At 36.8% G+C, this 18,382-nt stretch overlaps 1 protein-coding gene across 11 annotated transcripts in view; it reads right to left on the bottom strand.

Moving 5' to 3' along the window:
• Positions 1-157: 157 nt before the first annotated feature.
• LOC110096209 overlaps positions 158-18,382 on the bottom strand; it is a 25,859-nt gene continuing 7,634 nt past the window's right edge. For 3 of the 11 annotated variants that reach the window (XM_020822028.2, XM_020822029.2, XM_028692640.1), the window contains 7 exons: positions 17,534-17,650; positions 16,562-16,636; positions 8,921-9,023; positions 2,812-2,859; positions 1,877-1,986; positions 1,630-1,792; positions 351-1,013 (listed from right to left, as the gene is read on the bottom strand). In XM_020822028.2, coding sequence (XP_020677687.1) covers positions 1,691-1,792; positions 1,877-1,986; positions 2,812-2,859; positions 8,921-9,023; positions 16,562-16,636; positions 17,534-17,650 — 555 coding nt within the window. In that variant the 3' untranslated portion in view covers positions 351-1,013; positions 1,630-1,690. The other 8 variants (XM_028692619.1, XM_028692621.1, XM_028692622.1 and 5 more) reach the window with 8 other exon arrangements.

The following is an 18,382-nucleotide window of genomic DNA, read 5'->3' as shown; positions in this document are numbered from 1 at the left end:
TGAATCATTTTTCTTCATTGTGACTTATTAGAATAAATTTAATAAAAAAAGTCATTTATTTTCTAGCTAAATTTTTTTAAGGTTTACCTCTATTTTTCTCGATATAGATCAAATCTAATACATCTATTCTCCTAATTGAGTCATCAAAAGTCCGACATTTTGCAAACATATCAACTTTAGCTTCATGATTAAAGCAAACATACCACAATAGATTTAAGAAAGTTGGACATTGTACACAGAAAGGCTGAAATTATTTCTGTACAAATGACTAAGAAATGATTGCAATTTGAATGCTGCTGCAGCTTTGATCATCTTCCATTCCAGACCAGTACTTCTACAAAATGAAAGGATGAACAAACTTACCACCTAAAGCTTTTTTACAGTAAAAACATTTGAACAAACATGCAAATGAAGAGGAAAGCAATAAAAGCATTTTGCCTACCTCTTACCCAAATTCATCTACAAATGTATGGCTACAATTCAAGCTCACAAAATGTATTTGCTTCATTTCTTTGTTTTGAAAGCTTTATTTCAGGTGACAAACATTCAGAGAGCCTTAGACCATCTCCAACGGAAAATCTCATTTTCCACTCCAAAATGCTGTGAAACTAAAAAATGCCGCGATTCATCTCCAATCGAACTCCATTTTGCGAAGGTAACGGTCTTTCTCTTCTTTCCCGCGTTTCTTGGCAAGTTCGGTAGAGGCAGAAAAATAGCGATGATGAACAGCGCAACGTCAATATTGGCGTCCCACTGTTCACCCGCAAGGAAATAGCAGAAGTTTTACCGTTCGGCTGGAGCTCCGGGGCGACGGCATTCAAGCGTTTAGAGTTCCGTTGGAGATGCTCTTAAAGAGAGTGCTTGCAGTGGGGATTACCTTAACTGTAAAACATGAATGAAATCCACTGAAGAAGATTAACAAAAAATCTTGGAGCAGGACCAAGTTGCATTCCTAGACCACTGCATTTTTGCTGTTTTTCCCCATTGTATGGATGCATCATATTTAGCAGTACCTTGCCAACCAAGAAGAAAAAACTGCATCAAACTTTGGAAAAAGAACATTTGCTCATGGCTGAAAACTAAATTTTTAAATAAAACTTTTTCAAGTGAACTTTTAAGCTTTCCCTAGTTGAAAACCAGTAAGAAAAAAAACGACCCTATATTAGGGTCCGTTCGAAGAAAAATTATTCTGTGCGGATGCCGAACGCTGTCCGGAGATCAATCAAATGATACCGCTGACGTGATTGCACCTGATTTGCCTCCGGACATAGATCTACGTCCTGCATCCGCAAAGAATAATTTCTCCCGTTTGAAGGGGTCTGCAACTTTTTGTAAAAATAAGTATAGAACTATTGTGATAAAAATAAAAATTTTAAAAGCTTTGCGATTGTTATCATTTTTTTCTTCTTGAAAAAAAGTCGAAAACAACTTACAAATCACACTCCAAGAGATCCGGTTGAGAATTTTTTTTTCTAATCATATAAATTTCTCATAAGTAACAAGAAAGTTGTACCCAAATAAAAATAAAATAGCAAAAAAAACTGCTCCTTATAGACCCTTGGGTCTTTTGAGCTGACAGAAACAGTTCAATCAGATCAACACTATCCAGTTTAATGGAAGCAATCATACCTTAAATATGACTTCAAGGGCAAGTGAAACTACAAATTGGTTGATTTTCATATGAAGCAAGTCATTGCTGTGAGCCCTTCAAGGCTTGTACAAGTCCCTCTGTTCTTAACTGGATTCCCTTAAGGTACTCAGTGAGGATACGCTGCTGGTAGGAGCCTCCTTCCTATGGTAAGAATGCAGAGAGGGATATTAAAATTGTTATATGCGAAAGAACCATAATATAAATAACAAAATGAAACCCTCTAACCGTTCGAATCAAGACTCGTTCAATTCGCTTTTTGATGACAGTATAGAGTTCCTCTGGCGAAACCAGATTAAGTCCTTCAATCAACAACTTGTTCCAGCTCTCTTCAGGAGCTACAGTCGGAAAATTACAGAATGTACACATAAGAAAAGCAAATCAAGTCTCTCATTTAGTCTTTGTTTGAGACGGCTTTTTTATTGCTTATAGAAGTAGCTTTTTAGTATAAAAATTAAAATTTTGTATAAGAAAGTTGTTTCAATAAGTAGGAAAAAAGCCGTCCCAAACAAAGCCTTAAACAAGGTTATTTGTAGCTCGAAAGGAATTAAAAAAATATGCAATTGCAAGAAGCGGGCAAAGATGCTAAAGATCCAGAACAGTTATCAGAATCAGAGAAATTGCTTTCCGATGACCTGGTTAGGAAAGTTGAGGTATTAGATTTGACTTTTGTTAAGAAAGGTAGAGGTAGACTTAAAAAGACTTGGTTAGAAAATATTAGAAATGATCTTTCTTTATAAGATTTAAATGAGAATTTGACTTTTAACCGGACACAATGGCGAAAAAGGATTCATGTAGCCGACCCCACTTAGTGGGACAAAGGCTTGATGTTGTTTTGTATCAGACCAGAGAAATTGATTAGACGCAATGCTATGCTTCCTGTTAAGAAGATAATGTACAGCTTACGTAAAAAACTGTATTTAAATACTCCAAAGGCTGCTTGATTGTTGTTTAGAAATTTGAATATGAACAAATATTGCAGTGAATGCACTGTTTTTAAATGTTTTTATCACAGCTTGAATGCCATAATACAAAATATGGACCACGAGTATAGTTGTCATCATTAACAAATTAACTAACAAAAACATTTTCTGACATTCTCGACACTATACATATAGACCTTCACATTCCAGTGATAATATATGATATCAGATAGAATTTACCTTCTATTATAGATTCAAGGAACTTCTCTGCCTTCAAAACCTCACCTCCTGCAGGACATTAAGGGCGTAAACAAGAAAGAAATTAACATATATTCTCTTAAAAAAAAAAAAGAAAGAAATTAACAAACTTAAGAGAAAAATGTCGCTGTTAGAAGGAAACTGCAAGATCTACAGTCAAAGCACGTTGCTAGAACTGGCTTAGGCTTTGTTTGGGATAGCTTTCTTCCTGCTTCTTAAAGCGGCTTTCTAGTACAAAAATTTTAATTTTTAGAAAGCCGCTTTAAGTAGCAGTAAGAAAGCCGTCTCAAACGAAACCTTAGAAGGGTAACAAGCTAAAAATTAGGGGACTTTCAGCTACAGTTAAACACAAGGTAAGATTATTTACTCTGAGACAACGTAATTTTCCGAGGCAATGGAAAACAGATTAATAAATGCAAGAAGGAAGAATATAATCATTATTTAGCAAGTGTGTTTCTGATATAGAGCTTAGAGTCATCAAATGAAAAGATATAGCTCAAACCGTGCCTATAATGCCTTGGATTTAAGCAAATAATCTATAGGTTTTAGTGAAGTAAAGTGAAATTATTAAGGCATAATTTTTCTTAAAAAGAAAGCAAAAACAACAAAGTCAAATAAATGAAAGAAGTGAGGGACAGTAATGAAAAAGCATTGGAAAAAGTAATCCTAAAAGTTCTTCAGCTCTCTAGAGAGAACAGATGTCTGGTACGCATATCTTGTATAATTTAGAATATTATATAAGGCAACCAAGCATGATGCACTCGGATGACCAAGCGCCAAAAAACTAAAAGAAAATGGCAGGTTACTTTGAAATAGAAATCGATATATTTTGACAGAGATTCAAACATTAGACCACATATTTGATGAGTGGTGTAGGTTTATTTCATTTTGGACCCTATCACATTGTACACATTCTCAATTGTAAATGGGGTTCTCTAGTGAATAAAAAACACAAAAAATCTTTTCTCCTAAACCTAGTATCTTAAAGAGAAAAATTGTATCATATCTGCTGCCAACATCCCGACCTCCACCTTCCACTACAGGAAAATCAACATTTTTTGCCGGAAATTCCAGCGAAAAATTTCTGCTTGAAATTCCCTCATTAATTAGTTAACGTAGCGTTCTCCGGCTGACTTTTTTGTCGTAAAACTTACTTAATTTTTGATGGAAATTTCTGCTGGAAAATCCACCGGCAAGAGCTAAGTTTTGTTCCGAGCCATCCTCCCCTCCCTTTTCAAGTTTTTTTTCTCCCATACCAGAACTCTCAGATTCTTCGTCACTTGTCACCGTTCCAGATGGTTTATAGCTTGTTTTCTTTCATTTCTTTGAGATTTGAGAAGAAAAACTCTCTTTGCTCATTTTTAATTTATTATGATTTGAACCGTTAGATTTTGCTAAAAATAAATTTTTATCCGGAGAAAAATTGAATCATTTTGTTAGTAACCAATGTTGGATTTTTAGTAAGTATTTAATTATAATATTATTAGTACTAATTTAAATTATTTTTAAGATCGTTAGATGAAATTAGTGAAATACATTTTTAATGCCAAATAAATAGCACACATAATGTAATGAACTAATATTATAGAAAGAGGAGTATTCTCTTAATTCTTTTTTCTACACATGTTTTATTTTTAGGATTGTTTATTCAAGTTATACGTGGTTATCCTAGCATTGAGTTGTTGGATGTATAATCGGTTGTTACTGAGACGAAAATCACTACAGATAAATTTAATAAGAGAGTTGAATATTTTATTCATATGACATGTCAACTACCTTCATTTATACCAGATGAAATGTTTAGATGTCCATGCTCAAAACATAAAAATCAAGCTTACTTTAAACCTGATGAGGATAAACTTGATTAATATTATAGAGGATTATCCCGGGTATTGGTTTTGGACCTCACATGGAGAGTATGAGCCACATACAAACATTCAATGTAGTCCCTCAACAACTTCAAGAATAGTAGATGATGATCAAATTAATAGAACGTATAAAAAACTTATTTTTGGTGCAGCAGATCCGAATTTAAGTGGACATATAGTTGAGTTACCTAACATAGAAGTCCAAAATTTTTATGAATTACTACGTGCTGCTTAACAACCAATTTGAGATGGTTGCACTGCTCATTCTGAGTTATCAGTTGAAGTTAGGATGCTTAGTATTAAGACTGAATATAATATTCTTTGAGAGTGCTTCAATGAGTTCATCAACCTACTTAAGTAAATAAAATCCCAAGGACAATTTAATTCTCATAGATTTATATCAGATAAATAAGTTAGTATCAAAGTTGGGGTTGACTATTATAAAAATTGATTGTTGTGTGAACGGTTGTATGTTGTACTACAAGGATGATGTGATAGAAATTATTTGTCGTACTTACAATGCACCTTGATACAAATCAAAATCGGGGATACAATAATAATAGAATAATGTGCCATATTCTCGGTTGTTATTCTCCGCAAGTCACATGAGATTGAATAACGAAAAATTATCTCAAGACGGTGCTCTTTCTCATCCATCAGATGCAAAAGTATGGAAGCACTTTGATCGCACACATCATTCATTCGCTGCAAAATCACGTAACATAAGATTGAGATTTTGTTCTGATGGTTTTATTCCGTACAATTAGGCAGCTTCACTATACTCTTGTTAGCCTATTATATTAACACCTTACAACTTTCCACCTAAGATATGTATGACTACCCTTTATATATTTTTTCCGCTTATTATACGAGGATCAAATAACCCAAAAATCAAAATAGATGTTTTTTTACAACCTTTGATTGAAGACCTCAAGTTGGTGTGGGTAGAACCTGTGCTCACATATGATATCTCAATGTGAGCAGCATTCTCAGATCTAGCATTCAAGAGATTGACATAAAGATCGGAGCACATGCGGAGCATATTTTTAGTGTATTTTGCACTTCTATTATACTTGTATAATATGCTTTACATTCTCATTACATTTTCCTAATGTATTTTAAATTTGCTCTTTACTTTTATATGAGCAAAATTTAAACATTATTATTGTATGTCAAGATGTTTGTTAGCAACAAAATGAGTCATATTTAGCCTAGTAATCAACAATGCTATCAAACAACTTGTTAGCTGATTAAATGAGCTTTATCCAATGTATCAACTTAGTAAAAATACTGATTGGCTTGTTAGCTAACCAAATGAACCCTTTATCGAGATGAAAGAGGCAATAACCGATAGGTTTTTTCGATTGGAGAGAGTTATTCAAAAGGAGAATAATGATCATCGAAGATAATGTCTTGTCTTTACCTATTTTAATGTGTTTTGAAGAAGTTCATCTACCTCCCTTTAATCAATTAATTTTTATTATCATGGGCTCGATGCCCTAGGGTTATCGGTGTTAATGAAGAAATCATCTGAAAGTATGGACAAAAGTAATTTTTGTTTATATCATAATGATCATGATCACTATACAAAGAATTGGTTAACACCAAAAGTCATCTTGGAAAAGCTTAAGGAGGTGCTCTTTAAGGGGTTGAGGAGAGAAAGATTGCCTGAACGAATCATGCTCTTAAAGCCAATTGGCATAATGACAATATTCAAGAAGTTACATATGCTATTTTCATGTTTATAAGAGCTCTTGTTTATAACTGCATATTCAGTTATCCACTAATCAAATTCTTTTAAGCAGTAATGTTTACCAAACACTTCTCCATGAAGTTCCCTTTAATGCCAAAATGGATCCCAATGTCATAAGTCATTGTATAAAGCTTGGCCCATTCGAGATTATTGTATTTTGAACTGATTTTAAATGTGGTGATGTTAAAGTTCAATGATAAGTTTATAATGCACAGTGACTTCAAATCCCTCCTAAGATTTAGAATAATCTCCTATTTTATTTTTATTTTTATTTTTTTAAATTAAATTGGGGGTACTTTATCATTTAGATTTTTGGCAGCCTCCTAACATTCCTTCCTTGGAAAGAGATGTTGGGATGACACTTGCCGTTATTTTTCTCGCCTGGATCAAAGATACGATGGCCAGGGTCTTCAAATCAAAATTTCCAACCTTGATCAAAATACAACGGGGGTGTGGCCTTCAAATTATTTTTTTATTTACTTTATTTTATTTATTTATATTATTTTTTATTTAATATTTTCTCGAAAATCCAACAGCCTCCCAACATCCCCTCCCCGCAAAGGGAGGTTGGGACGGCACTTGCCGTTGTTATTGCCTAGATCAAAGGTACGGCGACATAAGGTCTTCAAATCAAATTTTTCCAGCCTAGATCAAAGATACAACTATGTGAGGCCTTCAAATTAAATATTACAGCCCGTATTAAAGATACAACAATGCAAGTCTTCAAATCAACAGGTACCTGTTTAATTTTATTTTATTTTTTTAATTTTTTTTTTTAACAAACACTTCTCTGATGCAAGCATACTCAAGGGTAGAAGATAGGATTTGAGGTCAGAAATAGGCCGAAGAGGTGCGGGCACGGTCGTGGGCTTACGCATGGAGGCATGCTCGTGCGTGGGCGCGAGTGAGATCAAATTCGGGTTGGCAAGCTTGTGTGCGAAGGCGCACGCTGGAGTGGGTCGGAGATCAGGTCGTGCATGCAAGAGAAGGAAGCAAACGGGCTGGAATCTAGGATCAGATGGGTTGCGCAGTCAGGGATCGAAGACACGTGAACAAGATCATGCAAGCGGGTGTCGGGGTTGGAGATGTGAATGTGCGGGCACTGGTGGTCTCGCATGCGGGGTTGATTGAACAGAGGGAAAAGCGAGCGAGTGTCTTCCTTGCATGCGAATGAGGGAGACGAGCGAGAGGGAGAGAGAGCCGGTGACTGGGGCTTCTATGTGTGTCCAAGAAAGAACGAGAGAGAGAGAGAGAGAGAGAGAGAGGGTGTCTCTGCATGTGAATCAATTGAATAGGGGGTTTCTGCACGCGGTTTTGTGAAAATGAGTGGAGGCATTAGTTCAGTTGTGTCGTTTGGGGAGTGAATGGACATGAGGTGGGACCAATCAGACTATTCAGTAGTCAACAGGGATGAAAACCATAAGGGCCACAGATAGAGCCGCATAGGTAAATCAATGCATTCCAGCGCATGGAAATCACAGAACTTCCAGCGTGCAGATGAAACTCAGCTGCAATTCCCAAAGGAGTAGAACTTCTGAAAAGTGGATGAAGCGAAATTCTAAAATGGCTAGAAAGAAGCAAAGAAACGGATGTACTAAATGGGGAATCAAAAACAGCTGAGGAAATCAAATGATTGAATTGAGACAACTTGCAGCAGTAAACAAAACCAACTAAGATACTTAAAACACTAGAGAACACATTCCGTTCTCCCATCAACATAATGAGCATGTTACATTCAAATAAAAAGCTAAAAACTAAAAATAATGCATATAGACAACTAAGGAATATCACCGTATATGACTTGTGTTTCCAATAAATAAAGACTTTTATCTTTACATCAAAAACATTTGTCCAGTGATTTTTTTCCTACATCTTGGAAGCTGATCAATTTAAAAAGCAGATCTACCATTAATACTGAAACTTTCTTCTGCTAATAAGGTGTTGAATCCCTTAACAATACAAACATTAGTCATGTTTTGATGGTTTCCGTTACATGAGCATTTAATAATAGTTGGCGTAGCAGCACAAAGCAACCGTAGCTAACAGGAAAACAGGGAAGAAGAGAAAACAGCAATAACAAGTAGGAAGGTGTTTAATTGCATCAAAATACTATCTGTTCTCCTCCCCTTCGTTCTACATGTGTATATTCTTCTATGAAGTCGTTACTATATCCGTGCATAAAATACTAAAGCAAGAGAATAATAATGAACTGTAAAGGGATAAAAAGCTGTAATAGTAACTAGTGGAAGTAACAGAAAGTTAGATATTAGTGATATAATGTCTTCCTCTCCTTATAATGCTCCGCATCAATTGTGCTTAATGAACATCTTTTATACTTCAGCCTCTCAATGATTAAAAAAAAATGATTGAATTGGTGCATCTTTTATGCTAAATAACAGCCATCAGCTAATTCTTATATTTCATTTAAGAGCTACTCTACTCTTAGCAAAATTTCAGAAAGTAGTCTCACCTTTGTATGCATAACTCCGCTTACCAAGAAATTTGGAAGCATAAAGCTGCAGGACCTTTCGCAACATAGCCGCAAGACCTGGCTTATCTCCATCTTCTGTGGCCTGCAATGCCACGTGAGGAAGAAGAAAATATTTCCATTGCAGTTAAATGAGAGAAAAAGCTAAGGATGTAATTCAGATCAACAGGAAAAAAAAACTGAAAAGAAAAATTGGAAGTTAATGGCTAAGCGAGTATTTTAAACCATAGTCTTTACCATTAGAAATATAATTGAAAATTACCAATAGAAAATAATTGAAAAAAAAAAATAGCATACCCAATCTATGCCCGCATATATGGACGAGCCTCATACAATTCCTCACCAAGTCACCACACCTATGGATGATCTCCATGTATAAGACTTGCGGTCTCCCTCGCGGTGTGACCTCTCTTAGAAAAAGGTCCACTATGACTGCTCTTGCTCCCTCTCTCCAATGCTTGAATCTTCCACTCTATCGCCACTTTGCCCGCTCGAACTTAGCTCTTGCCCGTGTCTCTCAGTCTCAGTCACAATCAATCGCCAATGTGTCTTCTTCATTCCCATCGACTCGCCACTTAAGATTTCATCCATACGTTCGTCCCCAATGTCTCTCCATCACATGAACAAGTAGTGCAAATCCTACCAAAATCATCTTCCAGAGTGTAGTGACCCTAGGTTGACCTACACCTATTGCATTTCCCTGCATCTGTGTGGGCTCCGAAAATTCGGCCCCGGCCTCCCCTCTTTTCTTTTTATTCGGCGAGGGAGTTTTAACTGAATAAGTTCTGAGGTAAATTTTGGAAGGTAGATGGGTTTGTAGATAAGACACTACCTAGAGATTTCGCCCTCATTTTGTGAGGACTTTATGATATGAGTTCTGGTTTCCTATAGGCGCAAGCCCCTATAGTTAATTACCCCTCCCGATCACGAGAGAGAACTTCCGATTAAGGCTAGTCGTCAATTAGATACATAGAACATACGTATTATCTGGCATATAGTAGCAGCATGGGTATGGAATTTGAGAACTGGATTTGGGAATTTGGGAAGTTTGGATATTTGGATAGAGTTGATATTTAAAACAGAAATTGCACCATCTTGCAGTTAAAGCGGATGGTGGGGGAATGGATGATAGACCCGATCAAGATCCCATGGTTCCGTCGTCCCGGGCCATCGTGGTCCCTGGTCTACTTAGTCATAGGAGGTAGTCGACACAGCCTGACAGAAGGATCCTTGTCGGCAGCCATGGGTTGCTTCGTCCAAGGGTACCTTATAAGCCTGGGTTGGATGTTTGTCTAAGGGGACTAATTTGAATCAACCTTAACTAACAGAAGGCTTTATGCCCTATCGATCATATCCTATTGATTCATATCTCAAGGATTTGATGTCATTAAGGAGTGTATTGGCTCTGGCCATAACCGGTATTTCGTGGTGCCATTTGGTGGCAAAACCACTCGGTTCAGAGGGCCCCGGGTCATAACCGTTTATCCTGCGGTGTCATTTGGCTGCAAAATAGCCGGTTAGAGGGCACGTACCACGTCCTTACTGGCAGGAGATTATTTGAGAATGGATCCTAGTGATATTTTCGACTAGGCATTTGGCTCTTTGTGAGCTGAAGTAGTTTTTAATTTGTCCACCTCGACAAACTGTTGTGGAAGGTGGATGGATTTTGCTTTAAGTGATTGATATTTTATTTCAATTTTAAATATTTTTGGATTTTAATGATTTTGAACTTTAGAAGTTTTGGATTTTTGGATTTTTATGGGCATTTGAAGTATTTGGAATGGAATTTTGAGTACTTGGAATGGACCCCTCCGGTTAAGATTTATTGTTCAACGCGGCCATCATCGGGGTGTTTGGGGTCATTTCTCTTTATGGATTAAACCCTGTCAACTCGACCAAGCTATTGATCGAGGATCGGGTTTCTTGTAGGCTTTATGTCTTTATTTAGTGAATTCTTTTGATAATAGGCCTTGAAGACCTAATATAAATGTATTAAAACAAATATACCGGTCGTCATAACCTTATAGTTGCTTGATTATTCGAACCATGTCGACTTTATTGACCCGTATAGAAGGATCGGGTTCGAACTTGAATTCACTTATTGACCCGCGCAGCATCTCTAGGCGTCACGTGTGTTCCTACAACACGCTCGTCGGGGCCCATGCGGATGTTTGATTGCTTTTACCCCTTTTAGTGTACTTATGTGTATACAAACTACGGTGCACGTGCGGGGGTACTTTTGGAATATTTATAGACGCCTTCTGTCTGCTTGTACGGAGGTTGCAAATTCGGTGGCGTGGCGTAGCAGCTTATAAATAGAGTTGTTCGCTGCTTTGTACAGGTACTCATTGCTTTCTGCAGGTGGATCGTAGTGCACTAACGAATCTCCTGCTTTTTGTCGTAGGAGCTTGCACTTGTTGTAGTACTTCAATATTTGCACACAGACAATATGTTGGATGCACGATTACTGTTCATCAAGAAATTCGCAAGCCTCTATAATCTTATCCAACTCAATGTTCATAACTTAGTTGAATTGAGATTCACTCAATCTTGATTTGATCTGGCTTTCTCTTTCCAAAACTTGTATAGAAATCAATAAGTGTTTTATCAATTATGTCGTCTTCCTTGTTTTCTGTTATTGACTTGAAGAACCCACCACTTCTACCTTGGATGATTATATCCTTACCAATTCCTTACACTTCGAAATCAGTGACCAGTATCTTGAATCAATAACTTGCCTTTTTCACTATATTACTGATTCTGACATATGGAATGTGGAATGGATCTTTGGTATCAACTTATGATCATTAGCACCTAATGTGTTATCATCAACTTTGATTTGCAAATATGTTATTGTGTCTATATCACAGAATAATCCATTATAGTTCTTTCGTATTTATCCGTAGATAGCACGCCATACGTATGACAAGTCTTCTTTTATAATTCGTAGGCATTTACTACTGTATTTATTTGTAAGCTAGCTCCATATCCATAGGAGACTGTTGTATGCATCTATAAGCAAGTGTAGTCCTTTGATTATTTGTGGGACACTATGTTTCTTGTATATGACCTCTTGGTGTCATTGAGAGTTTGTATGTTAGCTTGTGTTGGTTGTAGGAGAGCAATCTTCAAACATTATCATTTGCGTATGATTGATCAAACATTGTGACTTGCCATTGAATTGCATTTGGAATGATAGTTCCATTCACATCTTGTTCATTCTTCCAATAGAATCCACTGTTGCTCTTCTATTAGTGTTCATTTGAATATATGTCAAATCACATGATATCTTGAATTTGACTAACTCAAGGCCCCAAGTCCAAATTGAGTTCAATTCATGTTTATTTCTTTAAGTCCAAAGCTTGTAAAGTTCAAGCATGAGTCCATCTTGAGCTTATGCCCATAACACTTGGTTCATTTGTTTCTTTGCTCTTATCATTTGATTTTTAAATCAAATGTAAGTTCAAGTTCATTGGATGCTTAAATCAAGTTTGTGTCCTTTGCAGTTTGTTCAAGTCCGAGCTCAAGTTCTATATCCACAAATTTTAGTTCAATGTCAAAGTTCACTGTTTTCTAGAGTCTTTGCAGATTCATTCAAGTTCTTGCTTGAGTCCAGTTCAATTTCATTCGAAGTTCAAGTTCAAGTGCTGTCAACTTGGTTCAAGTCGTTGATGAAGTTCAAGTTTAAGTGCAGTTCTGTCTGAGTCCAACTCAAGTCATCTGTTGTTCTTGTAGAGTTCAAGTTCAAAGCACATGCTCAAGTACTTCCTTGAATTCAAATAACCAACTCAAGTTCTCATTCTTGTTTTGAGTTGAAAGTGCAAATTCAAGTTCTCTTGTAATTGTCTCAAACTACAATCTCAAGTCAAAAGTTATTTGCATTTGTTCAACTTTAGTTTTGAGTTTGAGTTTGCTTAAGTCAATTTGTTCCAATCAAGTTCACAAGTCCGCTGTCAACTTGTCCAAGTCCTTGTTCAAATTCAAAAGTCCACTGTGGTCCGAGCTTGATTCAAGTTTGACTTCAGTTCAATTTAAGCATTCTTGCACATTTTTTATTTGGGTTCAGATGTTTATTAAGTCACTTAGATCTTGTTCAAAGTCCAAGTACAAGTCCTTCATAGTTCTTATGAGTTCAAATGAGGTCCAAGTCAAGTCTCACATTCACCCGAAATTTCGGCAGCCTCCCGACGTCTCCCCCGTTTAGGGAAAAACTACGTAAAAGTGGGTCTTTCCCACCACGCTAAGAAAAGCGTGTATGGTAGGTGTCCTCTTTCGAGGACACCGCGGCCGTGTATTTTTTGATCCCCCAACACGCTAAGAAAAGCGTGTATGGGTATTTTGAAAATATTTTCCAAGAAAAATAATTATTTCCCCGCAAGAGGGTACTTATGGGTATCCCCGCTTCGTCGTATGCATCGTACCGGGCTCCCATCCCACCACGCTAAGAAAAGCGTGAATAGGCGAGGTTTCCAAGGCGATACGAACTTCAAAGAAAAGATTTTAGGTGATTACCCGCTTCGTTGCAAGCGTCGGGACGCACGTCCTCCCATCACGCTGAGAAAAGCGTGTATAGGTGATCGTTGTGTCTCGACGAATGCGTTGAAATGGGTTCTCATAGTTTTTAAGGTTTAAGGAGTTATACTTGCGCGGGGTCGACGGCGTTGGCTCAAAAATTGAGGGAGAGAAGCATTTTTTTATTTTGAAAATTAATTAAAAAGAGATTAATTATAATTAAATTCAATTATAACTAATTATAATCATTATTATTTAATCATGATTAAAAATATTTAATATATAATTAATTTGACTAATTATATTTAATTACCAATAATTATTAATTAATTAATAACATAAAATAATCATTCATAATTAAACTAAAATAATTATAAATGACTATAATTTTATTAATTAACTATAATTAAAGTAAGTCGGCACAGTGAATTTGTGGCTTCGAGCTTGCAGGCTTGAGGAGGACTTGGGAAGGAGAGGTATGGATGCTCTCTCTCTCTCTCTCTCTCTCTCTCTCTCTCTCTCTCTCTCTCTCTCTCTGTGGATCGGAAAGACCAAGAGGTCAGGCAATGATCCCGATCGAGCTGGCTTCGGCGAGATGGGGTCGTGGGGTTCGATCGTGGGCTTCCGGTCGGCTTAGAGGCAGAGGAGGTCGAGTGGAGGAGCGTGGCTTGCAGAGGGAGAAGCAGAGGGCGGAAGTAGCGACGGAAGCTCGGTCGTGGGAGAGGAAGTCTGGAGTCGGACAGGAGGAAGCAGTGAAGGGGGACGGGAGAGATCGAGAGCAATGAAGGGAGTTTGGTCGGCTTGGGAGCAGAGAGCAGCGAGAGGTGATCGATTCGGCGCTGCTGAACAGTGCCTCGGCGTAACTTCGGCGGGATTTGCGAGATCCCGGCGGCAGGGGTATGTTGTGTATTTCCATTTTGCCTTATTCTCTCTTTTATTCCTTTGGGTATAGCATGGAGGTCAACAATCTGATGCTCGCAAAACCTCCTATGCCCATCTCCAGCAACATCCTATTGGCCTCTGTATATAAACCAAAATCAAATGCAAACGAATGCGAAGAGAATGAAAACCAACCGCAACAACATTGTGCATAGCGAACTCAAACCACCAAACATCATCCGATTGTAAAACGGACCGCACTAATGCAATCATGACATCAAAATAGCAAAGAAGAGCAGCTGACCCTCAACTCGATCGAAAGAACAACAAGCATGACAGTGGGCGGGCATGACATTGAGTGAAATTCGCCAAACGATGTCCAATCAAAAAAAGGATTGCACCGACCATTTTGAAACAACAAAATTGGGGAGGATCTCTTGTTATTGAAAACAATGGCCTACGAACACAACATTACATGAAGTCGCCCAAACGATGTTCATTCGCAAAATGGAATTCATCGTTGCATTTGGAATGTCAAAAATACTTAGAAGGGTAACCCATATTGCATTGGTTGTCCGCATGAGTCCAAATTCAAATATTTGCTTGTGTGAGGCGCATGTAAAAAAGAGGAATTTTGCATAGAACAATTAACGTTTCAAATCTTTTTTTTTAATTATATATATAATAATAAAAAGTATTTAATATACCCTATCAAATCCTTTATCCTTGACAAAACCTACATGTCAGCGGCTTGTTACCCCATCCCCTATAAATCAGGCTTTTGTCAGTGCTAATAAATTTTTTTTCCAAAATCCTTTCCTCGACCATACACATGGATTATCTACCCCTCCATGTCTTCTTCTCCTCACACAAACCCTAAACTCCTCCTTTACTCCACCTGAATTATCTCTCATTCCTAGGCCAACCTACTCGTCCTTCCCCGACTATCTACTTTCTCTGCATTGCATAAAACCACCCACCCTAAGACAGTCTGTCACCCTTCCTTCCCTACCATGAATGCATAAACCTACTCGACCAGTAATCCCCAACCTCTTCTCAAATGCACGCAAAAACTAGACCTCCTTAATCCCTAAACTCCTCACCCAAACACGCAACCATGCCTCCTACCAGTGATGAATCTATTAAAGGATGAGATATGATTTTTGTGACAATCTAATCGGACTATTTTTCACTCATTTAATTTTGATTAATAAAGTCAAATGGGTATTGTGTCTATCTAAATTATCTAATTCTATTACGCCTCATAGTTGAGTGGATAGAGGTCAAAATGGGGCATGACAAAAGAAATCGGCAACAACAATAGCTAGGCCTTGTTGGTTTGAATGGGTTCACGCAAAGGCATCAGTTGATCATGAGAGAATGTATCTATCATTCAGCTGTTGATAATTAAAAAGAATATTTTAGATAAGAATAAAAAAACTAATAAAAAATATATATAAACCTATAATTTAGTTCAATTGGAAGAAGAATCAAATTCTAAGGAGACCATATGATCCTCCAAACACAACCTCCTCCACAGCTGCCAATTATTGTTGCTATCTCTAACAAACTTTTCATTAATAACAAAACCACACACCATTACCATTTACCTAGCCAACACCCCCTTGCAACCCTATCTGCTAATTTTGGCCATCATGAGAAGTAGACATTGCTATCGTGATTGGCCCATCAATTGTTATTGTCTTTAGATTTGCATTGTCATCGCTTCCAATCCATTGTTATCATATTCCTCTCAATTAATAATAGTTGATACTCACAATCTAATCACAACTACCCACTACCACAATTGGCAACACTTGCTACAAGTCGATGTCATAACAATCAATATTCTCATTGCAGCTTTGATAGGGCACTCTACAACATTTTACTAACAACCTCTTTGTATCTTGTTTTTCATTCTAAATAATGAAGGGTTGATTCTCTGAGCGAGGCCCTGTAGTTTGTCTTTTGTATTTCCTGTGTCAAAAAACTCTTGCCCCTTTATTTGCTTTATTTATCTTATTGTGTTGGTGAAATTTAAAAAAAATAAAGACGTTCAAGATCGAAACTTACTCTACCGGCTAAATTCCTAGCACATAGCAATGATTAGATATGTTATGAGTGCCACTCATAGAACTATGAGCAGCTTATTATTTTTAGATATTCAGATTACACTATAAATCAAGTGGAAGGCATGAAATCATTGTATCTAATGAACCGAACTGCACTTACTTGTCGCAATTGTGCATTAACCTCAGCAAGGAATCCTTCATCTAGCTGTCCCTCTCGCTCCCTTTTATGTACTTCCTGCTTAGCAAAACAATAGGAAAAAAAGCATAGGCATGAAGCTGGTATATCATATGGGGTCAGGGTTGGAATAGAACTTGTCAATTCGACTGCCATGAAAACAATCTGTGCATTCGATTGTTCAAAATTGCTAAATTCAAATTATTCAGGATAAGTCAAAACCATTAGACAAGAAGGTTGCTCGTTAATTAGAAACGAAATATATACAATAATGCAACTGTAAAGAACAAACAAACAACAAACTTAACTGCAAAAAATATGTTTAGGTTGACTAGCAAAACTAAAGGTTTTTACTGTAACGTTTTCCATCAGAAGGATAAGAAATTATAGAAGAGTAATTTGTGCCCTATGCAAAATGAAATAAGTTTTTGCATAGCTAAGGTTTCAAAGAACATCACAATACATAATCAAGAGAAATTGCAAACTGTAAAATAACTTCAGACAATAAATGTACACAATTTTCCGAAATGATTCTGAAATGTTGGTTCATGATTTAAATGGTTTCAGCAAAGATATGAACTTAAAAGATTTCATCAATGATGTTCTGTAGTTATTAATGTCAAAATAATATGATAAGTATTAATTTCTAGAGTTGGATTAAGCTTTATGGAAGAAGTCAGAACTTGGCAAGGCCTTGGTTGAAACTACAGTTAGCATTGGATTACGAAAGTCTACAGCAATCCATATAATTAGACATATTTTACTACAGTATTCTCTAAACCTACATCCATAAAAAACTTACATTTTGTCGGTATTAAACTCCTAGTTACATGAAAAAAATGCCCTTTTCATGTTAGCAAATTGATAAAAAAGCCTGTAACCTGCCCCAAAGTTTTTCATTTAAATATTTGCATCAAAACTGCAGATTCCCAGGCATTTTAGTTTTTGTCAACATACTTCTTCCATTAGTTTGAGTGCTTCTGGATTTTGAGGTGGCCACGAAACCTCTCGCACTCCATCAACTACAGGTCTTAGGATAGCCTTCAAAATATCTGTTGCGGACTCTATTTTCTCCTGCATAGAAGAATAAGTAACAGATTAGTGAGATCACCATAAGCCAAGCCTTTCACTGTATAAGCAATGAGCTTTAAGGATCCTTTCAGGCTACTGCATGTAGACAAATGATGTTATATCTTGTTTACATACCATTCTCAACCTGAACTTGCTATATGAATCATAAAAGCAAAAGAATAAAATAGATGAATACATTAAATGTTTTTGTATTCTTATGCGAGATAAACTTCAAGAAACCACTCATTTCCAATTTCTAATTGAAAATTACTACCCTAGGTTATGAAAATCTTTCCAATTGAACGAAATTGTAAAGGAGAAAAAAATGACGGCGCTGCTTTGACTAAATGACGAGCTAAAGTTTTTAAATGTGAAGCCACGCCAAGGCTCTCCCTGACTTCACTGGACTGATCCTAATAACTTTAGAGGGAGCCATCAAAAGCTACAAAATTCTAGAGAAGATATACAAGGCACAAAGTTGCATCGTTGAATGTTCTTAATATTGCATTAGATCTAAGGTTGGATATGAGGTACAGTTAAGTCATGCCAAACCTGGAACCGCTGATGCGGACATCAATACGAAAATTTGGCGCATCTATCACAGGCGGCGTCGTAAATCGACGGCCATTATTTAAATTTTCATTTATGTATTATTTTTTGAATTTTAGCTCTTGTTTTATGTATTTCCTATTTTACCCCTAGGATAGTTTATGTGAGTGTTTTAGCCCAAGGGGC

This window comes from Dendrobium catenatum, unplaced genomic scaffold (genome assembly GCF_001605985.2).
Source record: "Dendrobium catenatum unplaced genomic scaffold, ASM160598v2 fragScaff_scaffold_156, whole genome shotgun sequence".
In the NCBI taxonomy this organism is placed as follows: Eukaryota; Viridiplantae; Streptophyta; class Magnoliopsida; order Asparagales; family Orchidaceae; genus Dendrobium; species Dendrobium catenatum.
The sequence above is the reverse complement of the archived record's forward strand: the minus strand, read 5'-3'. Positions and strand labels throughout refer to the sequence as shown.